Here is a 20302-nt window from a genome sequence, read left to right on the forward strand (position 1 = left end):
AAACTTTCCATTGCCTGGAAAGACTGTCTTTTGGATGGGTGCAGTATACTGTCTGTGCTGGTATGGGCAATATGTTTCTTTCAAACAGAGCCGTTTCCCCAGTTTCAAATGTTTATGCTAAGCTAGCTAACCTGCTGCTGGCTGTAGTTTCATAGTTACTTTAAACTTAGCTAATTTGCTTTTGGCTTCAGCTTAAATTTAGGGTAAAAAGTAACTATGAGTAATATCAATCCTCTCGTTTTACCCATTTAAGCAAAAGGAGTTTTTCCAGAAGTGCCAAATTATTCCATTTAAAGCTTTTTTTAAATTTATTTCTATGTGCAATGAGTGTGACAGTTTCGCGTTACAAAAACCAAACCACAAAAAAGGCAAGCAATGTGAGCAATCAAGTCCCTACAAGACTACCAAGCCACACCAGAGAGACATAACAATGTTATTATTGTCTGCAGACTCAAAGAAAGGACAGGACTGTTTCTTCTGGGATCAAATCCAAACCAGCATTCTGCTTCCTAAATCTGACTCAGTACCCATCGTGTGCTTTCCAATGGTGTCTAATTACTGACTGCAGCCATGGTTAACTGAGTGTTTGGGTTTTTACCATATTCCCCCTCATAAACCTTCAGTAATGCAACACAACACCACGCAACCTGTTAAAACAAGCGGAGAAAATGTATGTGACAAATAGCTCTCTTTGCAGAAACTGCACACCCACAGGTTGCAGAGGGGGAAGAAAACATTGTATGAAGAAATACGTTCAGCTCAGTATATTTGGCTGAAAAATACAATAATGTTTTCTCAATAACAAGGCATTGTAGGTGAAAATAATACAGTGTTTTTCTTTCTTACAGGTTTGGAACTAAGGCCAGAAAACAGTGTTTATTTTAACATCTACAATCAGGAAAAAACAGTATACGTCTATCACGTTTTATTGATTTATTAATATCCTCTGCAGATTAAACTATCATCATAGAAAATGACATCAAGTAACATCTTTGGCATGCATAGTTTTTTCAAACTCATTGCATATTGATGTAACATTCAAGTTGTGAGTGTATCCCTGGAGACACACCCAAATATAAACAGCCTGACATACATGCCTGCCAATCGAGTGAGGGACAGCCATCTGGCCAGGTTAGCTGGACCTATTGGGTTTCAGTGCTGAATAAGAAAATTTGAAAATAAATAGCTAGCAGTACGAAGTTCTGTTCAGACTGACTCAAGAAAACCAGCCTCTCCTGTTCCGGCCCAGGTAATGAAGCCAGAGTAAGAGCTCGCTAATAAATTCAACACCACAGTCCCTGAGGTGTCTGGGATTTGCTGGTCTTGATTTAGGGAATATTTGACCTTCTGGTTGGAGCTCTGTGTCTCCAGAGGGCTGTTTGAAAGCCATGCCTGGGTTTCACTTTCGTGACCCAGTTTTGTGTTATGTGCTGGCAAACATGCTCAAAAGGTTTCTCCTCTGGCAGCCAACCTGGTTTACTCAACTGGCTAGCTTAGCAACACCACTCTCATTTTACTCCCCCTCTAATTAGAGGTCTTGTGGACCAGAGGAAGAGAAAGAAAGGATGGACAAATGGAAAGAGATCTGTAAAAGTAAAGAAAAGGGGAATAAAAGGAAAGATTTAAATGAAACTGCGAAGAAATGGGAGAAAATGAAAATACATGAGACAAACTGAGACAGATGGATTATTTTTATTCTGCTCAGAAGGAGGAATGCTTTGTTTAGTTCTTAGGTTCATGTTATGATAACCCTCAGCATGAAAACATTGCAGAAATCAGTGAAGTGAGAGAAGAAAAAATCCCCTAATAACAGATCATGTTGAAAGTTTGCCGGCATAAGTTCCTGCTAATGATGTTGTGCAAGCAACACCAGAAACATGAAGTCATGTCAGTCCTCAGGCTTACACCCACATGTTGTTTTATTCATTTAAAGCGGAAAAATTCCCGATGTGCATCTGATCTGTGTAAAAGCAGTCCTAAAGGTGGTCCTCTTTGGACATTTTTTTAACCCTGAACACAGTGATGTTGATACAGAGGAGAATATGTCCTTCTTGCTTCAGGGTGAACAAGGTCAAGTACTCAGAGGTCAAGCTCATCCATCCTCAGAAATTGGAAGATGTCAAGGAATTATTACTACTGCACGTCCTGCAGACTGGATCCATTTATCTGTAGCCCGGGGTATGAGTCGGAGTGTGCCGTTTCCATTTCATCACCCAGCTAATGCTGCTATTATTGTTCAGATCGGATGTGACACGCTTAGTAATTAACATCTTTTTAATAATAGTTCAGCTGCAGTTACACATGCAAAGGCGATATACTTATAAACCCAAGCATATGTGGAGTCCATGTTGCTAAATGATGACCTTTATTGAAGGGATATTACACAGGAAGGGATGTCGCAGAACAGAATATTCTCCTCTCTCCCTTCCCATCCTCAATCTTTATTATATCTCCTCAATTTCTTTGACCTTCTTCAATCCTGGAACAAGGCCAAGCCACTTCTGTACTTCTGACAGAGCACACTGTCAGACCTGATTTTATAAGGTTGTTACTGTTGTGAATCTATTAATTATGTTACTATCTAAATTAAGTGATTAATAATAAAGATGTAGGATGTACTACTACCTACATGGTTGCTCCTATTTCTCTATATCTCATAATTAACAAAATAGAGCAAAACAGATGTAAAATTACAATGAGGCCTGCCTTTAAACAGCAAAGGAGGAGATGGTGGAGTGTGTGTGTGTGTGTGTGTGTGTGTGTGTGTGTGTGTGTGTGTGTGTGTGTGTGTGTGTGTGTGTGTGTGTGTGTGTGTGTGTGTGTGTGTGTGTGTGTGTGGGGGGGGGGGGGGGGGGGGGTCTTGTCTAAAGTCTTCCTGGCTCACAGCTGAGAAATTCTTCAACCAAAGACAGCAGATTGGCAACAAGATTATCTTTCCCGCGTAGGCAGGAAATCAGATCCGTGAGCCACATCAACAGGAAATTAAAGAGGACAACATGGCTTAAACAAAAGCCAACAAACCGTGGTCTGTCCAGATCCTCTCAGGAGCAAACTCCACTAGTGAGGAGAGCTGGCAGCGCTTTTGGACGTTACAACAGTGAAACACTCCTCACATTTGTAGATAAACAGCAGCCAGATCCATCTGACAGCAGACATCCTCATGTAAATAATGCGTTTTTGCAAATGTCTACCTCAAACACCAGGAGTGTAAGTCTCTATTCTTTTTTGAGACTTAGGCTCATTTCATTTCTTCCTCTGATTTTGTTTTTGTAAAGGTTTAGTTTGAATGCCTAAAGCTTTTATTATAAAAAGTATTTACACAACATTTACTGTTACAACATGTTTATTCAGTCCAAAGACAAAGAGTTCATCTGCAGATAAACACTTCATGGGATTTTACAGACATCCTTTTAGTCTAGATGAGAATATATGTGCTATACGATACAAATTAGTACTCATCACTTTTGGGTTGAACATTCAATATAAAGTAAAGATCATGAAAAATTGGATTTTAGAAAGAAAGAAAAAAGCTAAGTGGCTTGATTTATATCCACAACCTCCTTCTGAATCCAATTAGCCTCCCTTATCACACAAACATCAGGTCATTAGGGTCTCATTATATGTTCTTTGTTTTAGCAGGGATGGCAAACAGTAATCTGTCTTGAATTCACCAGACATTAATGCAATTTGTAACTAAGCCCTCTTTTCTCTGCTGACAATCCCTGCAGGATCATTAGTCAAACTCTGTTTCACAAACTGAGCATTAAGATCTTGTATAGATGATGTTGATGACCATTTGTCAACCTAGATTCTAACACCCGTTTTGCAAGTGTCAGGGTCTGATTTTTACCTTGACTGCTGGGGTAAAACAGTAAGCTTGCTTTATTTTTAGCCTTACATCCACTGACATACCGTCATAGTTGTAGAAATATCATTTGTCAAAGACCCTTTTCAAATTTCGAACTTGAGGTTATGAAAAACACGTCTGTTGACATCAGTCAATTTTGTCCTCGGCAGGTTGTGGAGAATCTTCCTTCACTTCCGAGCATTTTCCACAACAAGAAGACCCGGATGTTCTTTTGTACGCGCAACTTGAAGAGGCCCTGTTACAGATTGTTTTACCAAGTTTAGATTTATCAACCAAAGTAGGCCAACTGTGAAATCAGCTATATCACCCTTCATGCCAAAAGAAACAAAGTATCCCCATGGCTTCAAGTACTACGTAATCTCTAAGCTCTTAAAAATGAGTACAGCAATGTAGTTGCTCTATAAGAAGAGCACAAAGAAAAAGGTTAGTTAAAATAAGAAAATTATTAATAGTTAACAGCCCTTTACTGGCAAAAGATTAGCCTGGGAGAGGTAGCATTTTTAGCTTTGTTTGCTGTGAACAGATTGCTCTAAATAACCAGAACATGAAGTGAAAATCACTGAAAAACCTTGTTCAGATTTATCACTAACACAAAATCACAATCAACAAATCACTATGTCCCCACGTCCACAAAGACCCTTCATCCAGTGGCCATAAGCACAGCTCCTACTCCACCACTTACAATCTCTGAAGAACCACTCTCCCCCTCTCCCCCCACACTCCTGCTTTTTATGTTGTGGACCTTGATTGCCAATTGGTATCAGGTGAACTCAATCACCAGATGCAGAGGAGAGAAGGCAGAGCAAAAACACACAGAGCATAGAGAGGGGAAAAAACTAAAAATATATACAGCACTACGGCACGTAATAAGCTAAAACACAAAACATATGCTTGTTAGTATTTGCTTTGAGATAGGGGAATGGGAAGGGGAAAAACATATTAGCTGTTACAATGTAGGTCGAAATGATCTAGGATAGATATAAACCAGCCTTTGTCTCTTCATTCTGCGTGCTGTTTTCTTTTGTATACAGTAGTTTAAAGAGTAACTAAGTCCATGTAGCGTGCCTATGGAGTGGCAGAAAGGATTAAGAATAAGAGTGATTGGAATGTGATCAGTTTGACTATTTGGAGGAGGGAGGCTCCCAGTGTGTTGGGATCACATGTAGGTGTAAACACAAGCCTCAAAACATCCTTGCATTTGTATCTAGTTCTTAATTCTGCTCTGACATCTGACCTCTGATCGTTTTCAGTTGAACAGAGATCAGCTCTCAATAATGATCTGGATAATGAGTCAGCATTTTGATACCAGATGTAAATGGGATTTAAGGCTCTGAAACTTATTTGTCACTCAGGAAAGATTCAAAGTCTGGACTACTTTAATATGTCAGTGATAACTTCTGGTTTCACGGGGGGACACAAACAGTGAGAGCCAGTGTTTACTGCTACTACGGTGGACTCAAGTTCATCTGCAGAGGATTTTTATGGTCCTTAGTCAATGAAATGTGTCCCTGATAGAGTCTCTAAGAAATCCACATCTACAGTTTGACATTTCATATTTGTGCCCTGTAAATCCAATGAAGTTCTCATTGATTCCATACATTGATTTAAGTTTGCCTCTCCTGGGTGAAATACGGCATGGCTCAGTCACTCAGTCAGTCACTATCACTCAGTGATATGAGCTGGTGTGTATGTGTGTGTATGTATTAGATGTGGGTATACTGTGTTTTTGCTGTGGTGGTGGGTCATGTTCGGCTGGGCTTCTTTGGGTTTGGCTGCGCGCCCTGAGACGCCTCCGTCTTCACCATCTATCCACACATTATCAGCCGGACCTAATGGAGCTTAGCTGCTCAGGAAGCCTCTGGCTTTACTGTATTCGACAACAATAGTGCTTTTATTACAAGTGTTGCACTAATTGAAATCCTTTATTTATTGAACTTGCATTATTGCCGGCGTGTGGCTAAATTTCTTTGGGGCATGTAATTCATTTTAGTAATTAATGAACCTTGTCTGAGAGAATATATTTAGACCACAGAGGATTATCTGGTGCTGGGCATCACTGAACAAAGATCTTAGTGTTGCTGAGTCAGATTGCATCACTCCTTTTAATGTCAGAGGAAGCTTTGATCTGTTTGCTGATATCAGCAAATCAGTGAGTTTCATTTGTGTTCCTGTGTGAATGTTCTCATACAGGAGTTGTTTTTCCCCAAAGAATCCCAAAGTCTTTTGGAAAATTCAAACTTAGGTTCGACTACAGTGTCAAGCTGAAGCTCATGTTGACCTTCAAGGTGTCAAAACAACTCAGCCACACACTAGTGTACTTGCCAGTGGAATTTTAAACGAGGAATACACTTACTTCCATAGCGTAACATGAGAAGATAGATTCAGTCTTTCACCATCACAGGTGGCAAAGAGACATGTTCTTTAGTCCAGATACTTCACACAGAAGATACTGTGTGAAGATACTTGAAACCAAAATAAAGAATTTCTCTCAAATACATCAAAGCATCAAAGTAACTAGCATGTTTTAAAAATGTAAATAGTACAGAGTGTGTAGTACCGGGGGTGAGGGAAAACGTTCTGAAAATTTTAAATAAGCGAGTGTAGTTACACATACCTGAAAACACTACTCAAATATAATAACATATTTTCACCATCAAGACTGGAAACGAGGGAACAAGCTAAATGGGCTTCATTATTTAAAGGTCCAATATGTGAGATATTTACTGAATTAAATCATAAAATGACCTTTCTATATCATTAGACATTAAGGAAACATGCTACGCGACCTCAAAAGCCTCTGATTTTATTTTATAAGCTCCATGACCAAAAAACGAGGTACAACGAGGATAAATAGTGGAGATGCTATTTAATAATGGAAAGAGGTTCGAAGAACAGAAAGGTTTCAAAACCGATGTAGAGCTGGCTAATCACTGAAGCTTCAGTATCTGAAACATGCCAACCTGTGTGCACATCAACTCTAGAGAGGAGGGGTGAAGACAGCTCTCAATAATGATTTGAATTTGGACAGCTGTACTCATTTTAAACACTAGGTGTCACAGTGACATATTGCTTCTTTAAAATATCAACAAAAGCACTGATTAACATGTAATAAGTATTATTATATTATTATTATTATTATTAAGTCTTTAAGCTATTCTTAAAAAGTCCTCCTTCTGGAAAATGAGCTTGTTAGATTTGCATATTTCCCCAAATGTTACCCCCTTTGGGACGACAGCACGCCACACTCGAATCATATTAAACCTATTGGTGAAGTCAATACTTTCATCTCTTCTCCAGCAGCAGATTACATCATCCCATCTTCTTTTTGCCTTAAAAGGTAAAATGTTTGTACAACACAAAACCAACGTTTCAATCCAACAGCTTCACCCTGCTTCTGTAGCCTGGATGTCAGTCTGCAGTCTGAAGAATTATTGGATTTAAACGCTGACTTCACACTGGGCAAACATTTGATCTCTTTGGGCAGGCATGGATCAGGTGATAATAAAATTGACTTATTATTTCTCTCTTAATAGTTGGAAAGCAATCAATGTGAGAGAAATGTACAGAGTTCAGTAAGGGAGGCTCCCTCAAATGTCCACTGTTCCTTTTAGAGTATTGTTTCCTTCACTAAAGTGGATTTATCCTGATCGTCTAATTTCACCTCTACTCTGATCTTTCCATTAAATGGAAAAGCTCTTGTGCAAACAGAAGATTGTATTTGGTCCCTCTGAGACCCCAATCTTTTGCACGCACCTTAGCTCGGGGTGCTGACACACTTGTGCCCTCACACACGTAATGCACCTGGTGAGCAATTGAGCAAATAATAAATGAAAGCACAGAGCAGAGGGCTAAAGTCTGCAGCTCTGACTGCAGCTGAGAGGGGGTGTCGAGGGTCAGCTGTTTTCTCAGAGCGATCTTTTTCAACCTGCTGTCCAAAGTCAACATGAGTGCAGACGGAGAGTGAATGTGAGAGGAAATGGAGGAAGATGGAGAGAAGATGACTAAAAGGCTACCATGGAAAGCAAGGCCGTTTTTTCTTGGTCCTGAAAAGCTTAAGTTTCACAGGTTTGGCTTAGGAGGCCCACATGCCTACAGTGATTCATGTGGGTAGACATCATCAATTACCTCTAATTAACCAGATGATGGTCTGGTGAGCAGAAAATGAAGGAGGCGATTAATCACAGGGATCACCTCCGGCTTACAGCTAAACCTAAAAAAAGGTGGATGAGAACAAAAAGAGCTCTTGGGTCTTTTATTCTTCTGCTCCTCATTCCCAGGTACAGAAATGTCCAAACTATTCTGGTCTAACAGCAGGAAAACTAGAGCGTCCTTTGGGGATTCAATTCGCTATATCTCTCCTCCAAGAACACTCTTTTATTCTCATTCTTACATACTGAGGAGGGTAATACAGGGAGAAATAATAGTTGTGCAGGGTACAAGCTGCCATCTTCTCATTAAATAGAGCAAATTTACTGCCTCTGTTGAGGTGTAGCTCCATACCCTGTTTGCCTGCTTGTGTCATGCTTCCTCTGTGGGTGAGTTACTGGTGGTTTGTGCCATGACGTAATTGTGGAAAGGTCCTGAGCGCAGTCAGACTTGTAATTGAGTGAGGAATGCTTCATCTGGTCAAGGCTGGCCGAACATGTCTTTATAAATAAAGATGTGAGTTCTCAAAGGAGGAAATAAAAACAGAAGGAAGAGAGAAGTAGAGACACCAAAGTCCTCTCTTAACCCTCCTGAACTTACTCAAGGCTGCTGCAACACCCTGATATTAATTCATAATCCCCCCACAACATGGTCACAGGTCAAATTCTTGTCCTGTTTGCAGTATGAGGTTCTACAAATAAGAGTGTGCTGTTGCTGAGTATATCATAATCCAAGTCTTGATCCAGGAAAATATTATCCTGACCAGAAGAATCCAGAATTTCTCCTCCAGATGGGAGATTTGGGGATCATTCAAGGTCTTTTTATAACTCTGTTATAACATTTCTGCAATTAAAAACAATCTACAGCCACATTCAACTCAGTCATTTTCAATCAATGTCTTTTCTGTTTTTATAAAGCATTGCACATATTTCATACTAAGCCCAATAATAACATAACACTATGGTACTCCTAGCAGGAAAGCAGCCTCCCAGGGAGTGCAGGTAGAGTCCACCACTGCTTGTACACAGAAAACCAGCTTTTGCTCTCATCAGCTGAGGTTTCAGTGGAAGTCTGGGCTGTGTCAGTGGCACGGACTCGCCCCATGTGTGTTTTATTACCTCATCTTTAGGGCTGATTTATGGTTCTCCCATAGGCCACTCTTCTGAGATGTTTATATCTGCTGAGGATAAAAAGAAAAGCATGGTTTTATTGCTCAGGAAGAGTGGGTCTGTTTACACAGCAGAGCAACTTCACTGGACAGCTGCAACAGGCCAGATCTCTCATAGCTGATACGCGTTAACAGACGCAGTAAACTATCTCATGTGTGCAAAACATCCCAGACGAACATGTGTTAAATGCAAAATAATACACAAGTCATCTTTTATTTTCTCTTTTCTCTTATCCTCATGAAACATATTATTGAAAAAAGCCCTCCAGGCTCCATCTTTTCTTGGATTATCATAAAGTGTTCCTGTTTGGATCAGAGTATGCTGTGCCTCCTCAGTTAAACACATTTATAATCAGATGTTGTTTGCGGTGTAACTCAAGATCACACGAAAGGATGCAAGTCCCTGTTTGCTCCAATATGTCTTCCTGGAGCTCTCTCCCCATGCAGCCATCTAAAACTTGTTTGACTGTAGCGCCACCCTGTGCTGAGATGGTGTACCTCACAAAGCACAGAGTCAAACAAGTCTCAAACTGACTCAACTGGACAAAATCAAAGAGATCTGTTGCAGTATCACATCATTTTATTAGCATGTACAGAGGATTAACTGTGTTTGTTGTTGTTGTTTCAAGGCTCCGACTTACTAACACACGTGAGACCAAACAGGACAGCAGCTTCGATATGCACCGACAGAGATGTCAGTGAACTCTACCAAACAAAATACATTTAAGTTAGAAAATGATGGTAGTGTCTCGGTAGGTTTAAATGAAGAACACTTTGTACTTTATGCTTTTTACAGAGCCTCTTCTACATCCTCTCAAATAGTGTCGATAAGAATAACTGTTTGACTTTAAACAATAGTAAAATCACCTTCTGGTATGAAAACCGCACAGGATCAGTAACCGTGATGTCTAACGTGTGCAATATATACGACAGTTGAAGCATGCGAGTTAATAGGATTTGAAAGGATGTTTACAAGGATACATCGGCTAAAAGCGCAGGTGTGTGCTGCTGTTGGAATAGTTTGGATTGTTCTCAGTTATGATTTCTGATTCTGCTCATTGGAAACGCTCATCACGCGTTACCTTCCCACAAAGTCCCACACACACAAAAATCAACAGCTCATCTAATTACTAAGACAAAAAAAGAAACACTTAAGTGTTTGGAAAGACACTGTGCTGTTTAAGGACATCGAGCAACACTTAACAAATGAATTTGAGAGATACCCAATGTTTATCACTATACAAGAAGGATGTTTCCTGTCAGGAACATCCCAGTAAAAGTGGTTCAGTGTTAAAGCTAAGTATGATATGGTGAATGTCGCATATGTGCATGTTTGGATATTGCAATAAGAACAGACAATAAAAATAAATTGTTCATTAAAGTTAAACTTTTCAGGCATTCAGCAGTCAGCCTGTGTTCTTAAGTTTCAAAGACTATGCAATACAATCAATGAATGTTCGGTAATGAATCTGTTGATACAACTTTAACTTACACACAACAACAAAACTGAGAAACGACAGTTTAGATCTCTTACCATCCTTACATATCAATAAGCAGAATCAGAAGTCATTTTTAAATCACATCTTTTAAAGAAAGTATTTCAAAGAACCCAACACTAGGACTGTTTGATGGCAAAGTGTATTCATGTTCAGGGGGCGAGCGGCCCCAGGCTCAGCTCTACGTGGTGGGTGAGCCAGATGGCCTCCGCGGGGGTGTCTCCGCCCTCCTCGCTCGGCTTGATGGGAGCTGCGAGGTTGCGGAAGTCATGTCTGATCTTGAATGAAACAGTGACATCCCCGTCCTCTTCTTTCTGAGGGATCACTTTGATGAAGAAACCAATCTTGTTGGATTTCCTAAAGGCAACAACACTGTGGAAAAAGACAGAGGAGGCCAGGTAAAGATTCAGCTCACACTTTAAAGTCGTGTTTTTGTGTGTGTGTGTGTGTGTGTGTGCGTGTGTGCGTGCGTGCGTGCGTGCGTGCGTGCGTGCGTGTGCGTGTGCGTGTATTAGCTTACTCTGGGTCATCTTGGAAGTCCTGAGGTTCAGCCAGTTCATCATACTCGGCAGCAGCATCCTTTCCTGCCAAGACCAGCTCCTTGCTTGGTACCATTACCTAGAATAAAACATTCAAAGCATTCAGTGACTTTTTATACTATCACATTTAAACCTCACACCTTCTCTGTTTATGTCGATTTACTGTACAGGTTTTGTAAAGAAAAATAAAACTGAAAGATGTGTTTTGCTTACTGACAGTTCTCCTGGATTTTTGACCTTCACTGTGCAGATTGAGTCACTAGATTGCTGTTTTTTTTTTAATATTTATCTGCTGAAGGCTGAAAGTTTTACAGTGCTCATTTTAAAAGGCAGTCTAAGGTGGTTATAAGAACTCACCATTTTTAGTCATTGCAGCTCATTTGGAAATACAATCAAGGTTGAATATTCTTCTCCATGTTTGCAGTTGCTCAGGAGACAAGTCAGTCGTATTTAAATCTACTGTGAGGAACTCAAGGTTTATGTCCAACTCGCTGCCTCCTGTGGCCCAAGTGGTTCATGTTATCTCTTTGCTGATCTTGTCCTGTACATGCATAAGTCTTGCATTCTGGTGAAAAATGTCATGCGGCTTGCTTAGTGCTGTGCTTATGACGGATTAACGTTGGGTTTTTGTAGCTAATATAACAATGAGTAAGGTGTTTTACCTGCTTTATGAAAAGTGTCTTGAGATAACATTTGTTATGAGTTGGTGCTATACAAATAGAGATTGATTGATTCAAGTAAAAAAAAAAACTACTATGAATAACTGATATTGAAACAAAGGTTGTTTCAGATTTAAAAAAAATGTAAATATTATTAATATTCTTCCTGTTGTTGTTGTTTGCTTTTTATTGAGTCATACAGGCAACAGTATCAAATTCATTCTGTTACATCGGCAGCTAAACCTCCTCAAAGATCTTTAAGAGGTCAATTAAACACTGAAGTCATCAGTAAGTTGACTTTTCAGATAAAATGTAAGATACATTTGTAAGAGTTACACTAAGCTGTCCTAGGAAAAAGCCAGTTGATGAAATCAACCAAGCATGGCACTCATTGGCTCACAATGCCCTCCAGGTGTTTGAATATCAGATCAAGCAGAATGACAGGACCACACACTCTCAGTTTGGCCTTAACGTGGACGGAAATGGGTCATGAAGATGCTCTGTTTTTTTGCCAGGAGCTCTTTCTTACCCAGCCTGGCCCATGACTTCATCATTAAAGAGGCCAAGACAAACAGCCTGCAGTCTCCGAGAGCCTCGCAGCGGCTGCTGGCAACAGGCAGCTCGGCAGACCATTTACCATGGGAGCACTCTTAGCTGTGCGTGCGACAGCAGACAGATGGAGGTAAAAATGGGACACAACTGCTGTGCATATGAGATGATGACAAGGCTACCTATTCCATAAGGAGCATGCTGTATAAAAGGAGCTTCGCCACCCTGCGCTGTCTCAAGCGGGCTGGCAAGAGTGCAGGAATACCGTTTGAAAAGAATATGAAATATTCAGGAAAAGACAGGTGGTAAACAACAGCCACAATCTGTGACTGTACCCACATCTAAAATTCAGTATTGAAGCTGTGATGCTCCTTTCAGCAGTCAAAGCTCCTTTCACTGATGTGGGGCATTCATGTGGGACAGAGAAAGTCCCAAATACACACAACCCCAACATACACGTTCATGACATGGTTTAACAACTGTGATCAGCAGACAACTGATCTTTTTATTAACATGTTTCAGAGTCAAAGCGCCTCTCGCCTCTTTGCTACTCATCAAGAAACCAAGTGCAAATATCTTTCTTTTCTGGCTGGGTGTAAATTCATTACAGGATTGTTCTGAGAGAGAGAGAGAGAGAGAGAGAGACCCCTCAAACCTCAAAATATTGATATACTGCCTATAAACTGCCCAATTAGTGTATGATCAAATATATTTATTCATTACTCGTGTTTAAATAACGCAACTTCAAACAGGCATAGAGCATCTTGTAATCCTAGTATTAAGAACAAAAAGCAGTATTAACACTATGAATGACCTTTTAAATCATTATGTCGTTGTGTGGTTGTATTTATGACACAGGAATAATACCTGATTCAAGTCGACATTGTCGCACAAATACTTGTTTTCTTTTTACAACGATGCCAACTGTTTCACATGTTATAATATTCTATATGTATACTGTATACAAGAGACTGTACCTTAGCAGTGCTGTTGATTTCATCAGGATCTTCCTCCTCACAAGCAGCCAGTGTGACGTGGGTGATATTCTCCACGGGGTTGGTCAGCGTCAGCAGCACCTGACTCTCCTAAACAGACCAAAGGAGGAAAAAGATCACATGTAAACACAGAAAATCTTTTGGTGGGGTTTTAGTCCGCACACACAAAGAAAAGCAGTGCAGCTCTGATCGTATTAGTCTAACCTTAGTAATTCAATGTGCAAACAAATTGTTAAAGGTTATAAACAGAACAAATCAAACATGCTGAAGATATTTTGAGAATGCCAAAGCCTGTGCAGACTGACCTTCATGAACCGGAGATTTGGAATTGACATAATTCTCACTTCAGGGATGTAACTCCTGTGAAGTGAACACACAGAGACCGCGTGTCAATCAACTGAAACACTCCAAACACATTGACAGTATTCACACAGCTTGAAACAACCATCAACAAAAGTTGTGAGATTCTCTTTGTTCAATTTAAAGGTTACAGCATTCACAAACCATGAACCCCTGACGGCATCATCAGCACGCCATTTTTAAAGAGAGTGGACTGAAAAGGCCCCAAAACAAGAGAAGCAGCTGAACCTCTAGAAGAGCATTTTTAAATAACAAGAAGACTAAGGCTCTTCTGCGTGAATAATTTCTTGAACATGTGCTTATAATTGCACTTTGCTAAAATTAAACTTTGGGATCTTAATCTCATTAAACTATGTCAGCCTTCAGGCCGATTTGTATTATTAATCAATTAAATAAAGATCAAGATCAATGTGAGAACACATGTTTGGGACAGAATGTGATGACAAATACTCACACAGCCACCAGCTGAATCTTGAACTTGATTGAAGTGGGATTAAACTCTGGCTTGCTCAAGTTGTGCTCACATTTCTGTGGGAGGATTAAAGACGAAAGTCATCTGAAAGGTGATTCACACAAAAACAACAACTTTGGATTAGAGGACAGTAAACCCCATAGCAGTACTGACCCTACAGCGCAGTGAACGCTTCATCAGGAGGTGTTTGTGTCTGGGGTGGAGCTGAGACGCCCCCGCAGGCTGGAAGTCAGGCTGCAGCAGCCGCTGGCGCAGTGTGGTTACTACAAGAAACAACAAAATGTATACAAACTTTTACCTCAATTAGACAGACAAAATGATCAAAATTGTTTGAAATATCCAATTAAACTTTTACCCTCAGGTAAGCTGATGGGTCTGGTGTAACAATCCTCGGGCAGTGGTTCCACTTCATCAAGGGCAGGGGCAGGTTCAATGCTGATCTCCTTCTGGTCCTCACCCTCCTTAAGGCTAGTGAATGACACAAATCCTGTTTTCAACAATCTGTGTGATCCCCTAACAATGATGGTATTATACATTAACTGAAGGTTTACACTGCAGGCTATTCTTACAGAACTGAAAACACTTTTTTTAAAGAGTCCGGATGTGTTTGGAAGCTTTAGCTCAGTAACACTGACACCTAGTGTTTCCAAATTAAAAAAAACTGATGATTTACACTGAATTTGTACTTTCTTGGTTGTGAACGTTTACTACGCCTTGCAAACACATTACAAAGTACTTAAGGTGGGTTATCTGTGTGTCTGCAGCTTTAAGAGGTTTCAGACTTTGCAGACAACCAACCTTTAGGTTTCTTTTTCTCCTGGATTAATCTGCAGACTTTGTCATTACAGTGCCTTTTGTCTGCCAGTCTGCCTCGACTTCCAGAGGTGTGATATATATATATATATATATATATAAAAATGCTCTCACTCTTAACTGTGAAAATGTATTAATGAAAACCGTTCACATTGATTGATTAACTTCATATATTTGAAGCAAAGTTTCACACTGAAATCAAAACAATGACGGTTCAAAGATAGAAATCTATAAAGTTTAGTCACCAGTACTATATATATTCACATTGTGTACTTGACTGAAACATGGACACTCATAAGGTTTTTATCTAAGCTTTAAACAAAGGGGATCAAATGTTCGGAGCATGAAGTCACATTTACACGTTACTCTTAATTTATGAAAAAGAGATCACTCACGAGAGGCCAGCCAGGTTTGATATGGGCGCTCCAGACCTCTGCCTCTGCAGTCTGGTCCCAAGACCATATTTTTCCTGAGTTAGTTTAAGGGGGAAAAAGCACAAGTTAAAGCAGTCTGCAAGCTGAAAATCAAAGAGGAATCAAGACACTTTATTCAATGAATCTACAACCATTTACTAAAGCACTACGTTAAACACAAGACCTAAACCCAAAAGGGGAATCTTTAAAAGCTAATGGAAAAAATAAAAGCACAGAATGGTATTTTAATAAATAAAAAAGTAAATTAGCCACATAACCACAAACAAAAACAGTTCAATATGTGTTGTGGTAAGAGACACTAACAGGAGCCTTCCTGCACAGGATAGTGTGAGGATCATTTCTGATAGACTGAAGGTCAGAGCTCAGTTAGTATGAAACATGTTTAGATCTGGTGACAGAGACTTTAACAAAGTCTTCTCTTTTTTTTTTTCCCTCTCTCGCTCTAACCAGCAAAAAGGCTCCCATTATGTGGCTCTCTCTTTAACCCAAGGAGACATTCATGTGATCTGTGAGGTCACTGAGTAGGAGATCAGAAAGGAACAGAGATACAGGAAAGGACAGTGCTACTGTAAAGATGAGATGACCCAAGTTGTGAAAAAGTACAACTCACCACCACATGAATAGTGTGTTGCTGGGGGGTAAAAACCAAAATATCAGAGTGCATAAGCAAAGAAAAACAGAGAGAACAAAGAACCAGGTGAAAAAACCAAAGCAATTTAGCAAACATTAGTGGCATTTGGTGACATGCAACAGCAACAGAAATGCATCAGTAACAGCAAACAACAGCAGGACGTCACAGTACAAGTTGTTTTAAATGGTTTCAATACGCATTAGGAAAGAAGGTTTGCAGTATTAGGTGTTAATTATTGTAAAACAGATAATGTAGGATGTTAAAACATGTGCCAAAGAGCTCAGGAGGCATGAAAACCATGTGGTGCATTTGGAATTGTTCCCTGCCTTTTGGAGCAGTGTATATAAAAAAAAAAGAGACTGAAATGTCTTCCTATGTGTACAGTTGGTCTACATGGCACCACTTAAACACTGCCCTGTTTTAACGGAGAAGCTGTGCAGGGATTTAGCAGAAGAACATTCATTTTACACCATGTCTACAAATTCTACATCGATCTGTGGATCCAAACGGATCACGGATAAACTGTGAGACGTTTCACCACTATTATATAAACATGGTGTCAAACGTCCACTCCATCCAAACACAACAGCAGCTGTTACAGCTAAATGATCCATTCTGATGTGCCAACAGATGGATTATCATAGACTATCCTCTATGGCAGTGGTTCTCAACTCTTGGGTCGGGACCCAAAAGTGGGCCGGGGAGCCATTTTCAGTGGGTCGCGGACATGTGAGTGGGGAAACAAAGTGTCAAAAAGTCTGTCAAGCCCTTTGAAAACTTGTGTTTTTGTTCCGTCACATGTTTCGTACCATCTGAGGTCCAAACTGCACTGTTTTTCATTCAATAAATGTGACTGGTTGAAAGAAAATCAGAAATGTGGGTCACGATTTTCATGAAGGAGTTGGTGGTGGGTCTTTAGGCTAGACCAGTTGAGAACCACTGCTCTATGGCACAGTGAGTTATCTATTGGCAAATATTTTGAGGTTTGAACCTTTGATGTATAAGAATATATTTAATGCATATAACTGTTTGTTCTTTCTAACAGTACCTGCATATTTTGTAAGAAAATTAAAGTGACATTCACATTTCAAAAGGTTAAAGAAGATATCACTGCAAAAGTAGAATTGGGATCAGAGAGAGAGAGAGGGAGAGAGAAAGAGAGAAAAATAGAGACAGAGAGAAAGAGACAGAGAAAGAGAGAGAGAGAGAGGTGTACCGAGAACGCCAGAGGCATGCACTGTCTCCTCCTGGCCAGCTTCTTCCTGTCTCTCTCCTGTTTCTCTCTGTGAGCCAGCTGCTGGTAATACTCGATCAGCTTGTTGATCTGTAACAAAAATGTCATGCAGAGAACGTTCATCAAACATGAGTGATAAAGAATTGGGCGAGGGTAACCTAAGATCCCACATAAATACTTTTTAAGAGTAAATGTAACTTATTGTACAATACACAGTGATTTTAAGTCTGAGTAACAAAACTCCCTATGTAAGGGTATCACAGGTAAAAACATTAAGGCCTTCTCTCATAAGAACATTTGTTTTCACTTTTCAGACAGAGTAAAGTAAAATGAAGTACAATTATTTGGTACAGTAACGAAAGGTTTAAATACAAGGTGCACAAAATACACATAATCTGCTTAAATCTGAGTTTTTTTTTTTTAAATGTTAAGGGTGTATTTATGATTCTATTTGGAGTAAATGTGTGTCCTTAAACTAGAAGCAAACATTATGTGTGCTCTGGCCGTGGGCTGGCGAAGTGTGGGTGCGACTTACTCAGAGACACTTCTATTCAAAATAAAGTCATGTGTGATGAGGAAACATGTGAGTAACTCGAGAACATATCAATGACCACAGGGGGAAACTTACCCGCTGAGTATGAGGGTTCTCTGGCTCCTGCCATCCACCGCTTGCTGCAGTGAGCAAAATTAACAAAAACACGAGACTTAGACAGCCAAAGGGAACAATCACAGAGTAGATAAAAGCTTTGATAGATAGCTAAATTAGAGACAAACAATACACCTACAGCTGGACACATTGCACATTTCAGTACCGTTAATGCTTCTTACTATTATTTGAATTGAAAACTTGTTGAGGTATGGCGACTAACATGTGCATCTTTGCTGTATGAACACCCACCAACTGATTTGTCAGCCATTCCTACGTCCCTCGAAGTCCAGCGACAGAAGCCGCAGGCCAAATAATAGGCCTTCTTCATGGCCGTCTTGGTAGGATCATCAGGCAGAGGAGCTGGGATGTTTGTGGCTCGGGTAGACAGAGTGTGCATGCAACACGGGCAGTCGAAACAATTGGCACATCTATCGTGAAGCACAGAAAAACCCCAGAAATCAATTTAAAAAGGAGATAAATCTGATAACATGATTGATCTGATGAAGGTAAAGACACCACACAGGTAGGTTTCTCCATGCATTTTCCTTTTCTCTCTCTCACCTGTTCTTTTTCAGCTTAGCCTCTGCAGAAGGCATGTTCTCCAGACAACTGGGGCAATAGTGTGAATCCACCTGATCACCAGACACAGGACACAGGTACACAGGGAGGTATTGAACATTTATTTATTCGTTATTTAACATCAGCTTCCTACTTCATTATTCACAAGTAGCCTGCAGATAGTACAAATCTGCGCAGATGACGCGGATGGGATTTTGAATTAGAGGGGGCAACTTGATAGGTTTGTTTGTTATAAACAGTCAGAAATCACAAGAAGGGCACTGACTATAAACCAGAAATTACATTTGATTAAATATCTACATCACCAGGGTGTGGTGTCCATAACTGTGAGCCACGTTCACAACCAGGGCTTTTACAGTGTACACGTTCATTCGGGTGGACTTACGAAGTAACACGTAGTTTCTAATGGTGTGATTTGACTGAAATAATGTTTTTAAGAGCTTAATCAGTACGTTAAACTCAAAGAATAGCAACGCTACCTAGCTTGTTCGCGAACCATTTTAGCTCCGTTAGCCATAATACTAAGTCCAGCTCCAGCGGAAGTAAACGTCGCTTTCAGCCAATCAGATGGCGAGACAGCTGGAAAAACATTTGATTGACAAGCGGCCTGGCCATACAACGCAACGAGGTGGTTTCACTACTCCCGCCTACCTGTCAAAGCTGCGCGCAAGACCGGCTAACAACAAAGTAGACGCTGGCTAAATTAAGCTAACATCGAGCATTTTAAGGAGAAGAAATCTACGTACCTCGTGAGACACACATTCTAGAGACCGCAGCTCACTACAGTAGCGACAGAAATAAAGTTGAGACAAAGGGGCTCTGATCCTTTTCTCCCCGCGGACCAGATAGACGACCCTGTCCGGCTGCAGAAGAGACGCCATCCCGGACCACCTCAGTCCACTTCAGTCCTCACTGAGCTCTGCTTAGTAATCGTCCTCATCTGGTTGTCTGAGGACACACAGAGGCTCAATGTCGACCTCGTGTGGTTAGAAGTGAAACTGCAACCTCACTCCCCATGGTTTATTTGAAGTCTGTGGTTGGCTACAGATTCAGAAGTCTAGGTCTACATGCACCAGTTAAACCAGGATCAAGTAGATGATCAATTTGTCTCTCTAATCAAACACACAAAGAACAAGCCGATTTAGAAAGGACCCTTCAAAGTAGGGCAATAGAAGTCTTTTTTTTTTTTTTTTAAATTGAGGCTATTGGGAAATAGTATCAGTAGGCCTACCACATTATAATTCATTTATTTGTTTCAATAGGATCACTCTTAAGTATTTTGCATGTTTTTTTCAAGATGCATACTGTAGGCCTACTGGTATTCAATCAGGAGAGACTTAATTGAGAATTAACAATTATTTATTTAACAATAAATGTGCAACAATTTAGATTTGAATGTGCAACGTCTTTGGGGGATTAGACTCCAGCGTGACGACTTCATGTACTTGGAAGGGTAGTGAGGCTGACAGCAGGATAGGATACCCGCCCCCCCCCTATGGAGTCTAGACCCTGATGGTGGTGAAGAGGAATGGAGGCTGTGATGAGGAGTGGGTTTCAGAGCCTGAATCTGGACTCTGCTGAGCTGGAATGGAGGTAACTGGGGCGGTGGTGGGTTGCAGCGGTGGCCCTGAAATGACAGAATGACTGTGGAAGAGAGAGAACTGTTTTAACATTTTGCCTCAGCAGGGTGATTGGTTGAGAGAGGTTTTG

At 40.4% G+C, this 20302-nt stretch overlaps 1 protein-coding gene across 2 annotated transcripts; it reads right to left on the reverse strand.

Annotated features, from left to right (window-relative positions):
- Nucleotides 1-9744: 9744 nt before the first annotated feature.
- On the reverse strand, nt 9745-19528 carry dctn4 (dynactin 4). 2 transcript variants are annotated; one of them, XM_020639423.3, is made up of 14 exons: nt 19339-19528; nt 18575-18645; nt 18263-18441; nt 17993-18036; nt 17347-17454; nt 16110-16130; nt 15461-15534; nt 14608-14720; nt 14406-14515; nt 14235-14308; nt 13726-13780; nt 13403-13510; nt 11199-11296; nt 9745-11050 (listed from the first exon to the last, which is right to left on the reverse strand). In XM_020639423.3, the coding sequence occupies exons 1-14, from the start codon at nt 19471-19473 to the stop codon at nt 10831-10833; spliced, it is 1410 nt and encodes a 469-aa protein (XP_020495079.1). In that variant the 5' UTR covers nt 19474-19528; the 3' UTR covers nt 9745-10830. The 2 variants fall into 2 exon arrangements, with proteins under 2 accessions (XP_020495079.1, XP_020495080.1); XM_020639424.2 differs by lacking the exon at nt 16110-16130.
- Between the last annotated feature and the right edge of the window lie 774 nt (nt 19529-20302).

Source organism: Labrus bergylta, chromosome 9, assembly GCF_963930695.1.
Source record: "Labrus bergylta chromosome 9, fLabBer1.1, whole genome shotgun sequence".
NCBI classification, from domain to species: domain Eukaryota; kingdom Metazoa; phylum Chordata; class Actinopteri; order Labriformes; family Labridae; genus Labrus; species Labrus bergylta.

Bases quoted from the DNA above. Each gene is read 5' to 3' on its own strand.
- dctn4 (XM_020639423.3), bottom strand. From the start codon at position 19,473: ATGGCGTCTCTTCTGCAGCCGGACAGGGTCGTCTATCTGGTCCGCGGG. The intron at 16,131-17,346 runs GTACACCTCTCT...TTTACCCCCCAG, and splicing joins GCATGCCTCTGGCGTTCTCG to CAACACACTATTCATGTGGT. The intron at 13,511-13,725 runs GTCAGTCTGCAC...TGGTCTGTTTAG, and splicing joins CAAATCTCCGGTTCATGAAG to GAGAGTCAGGTGCTGCTGAC.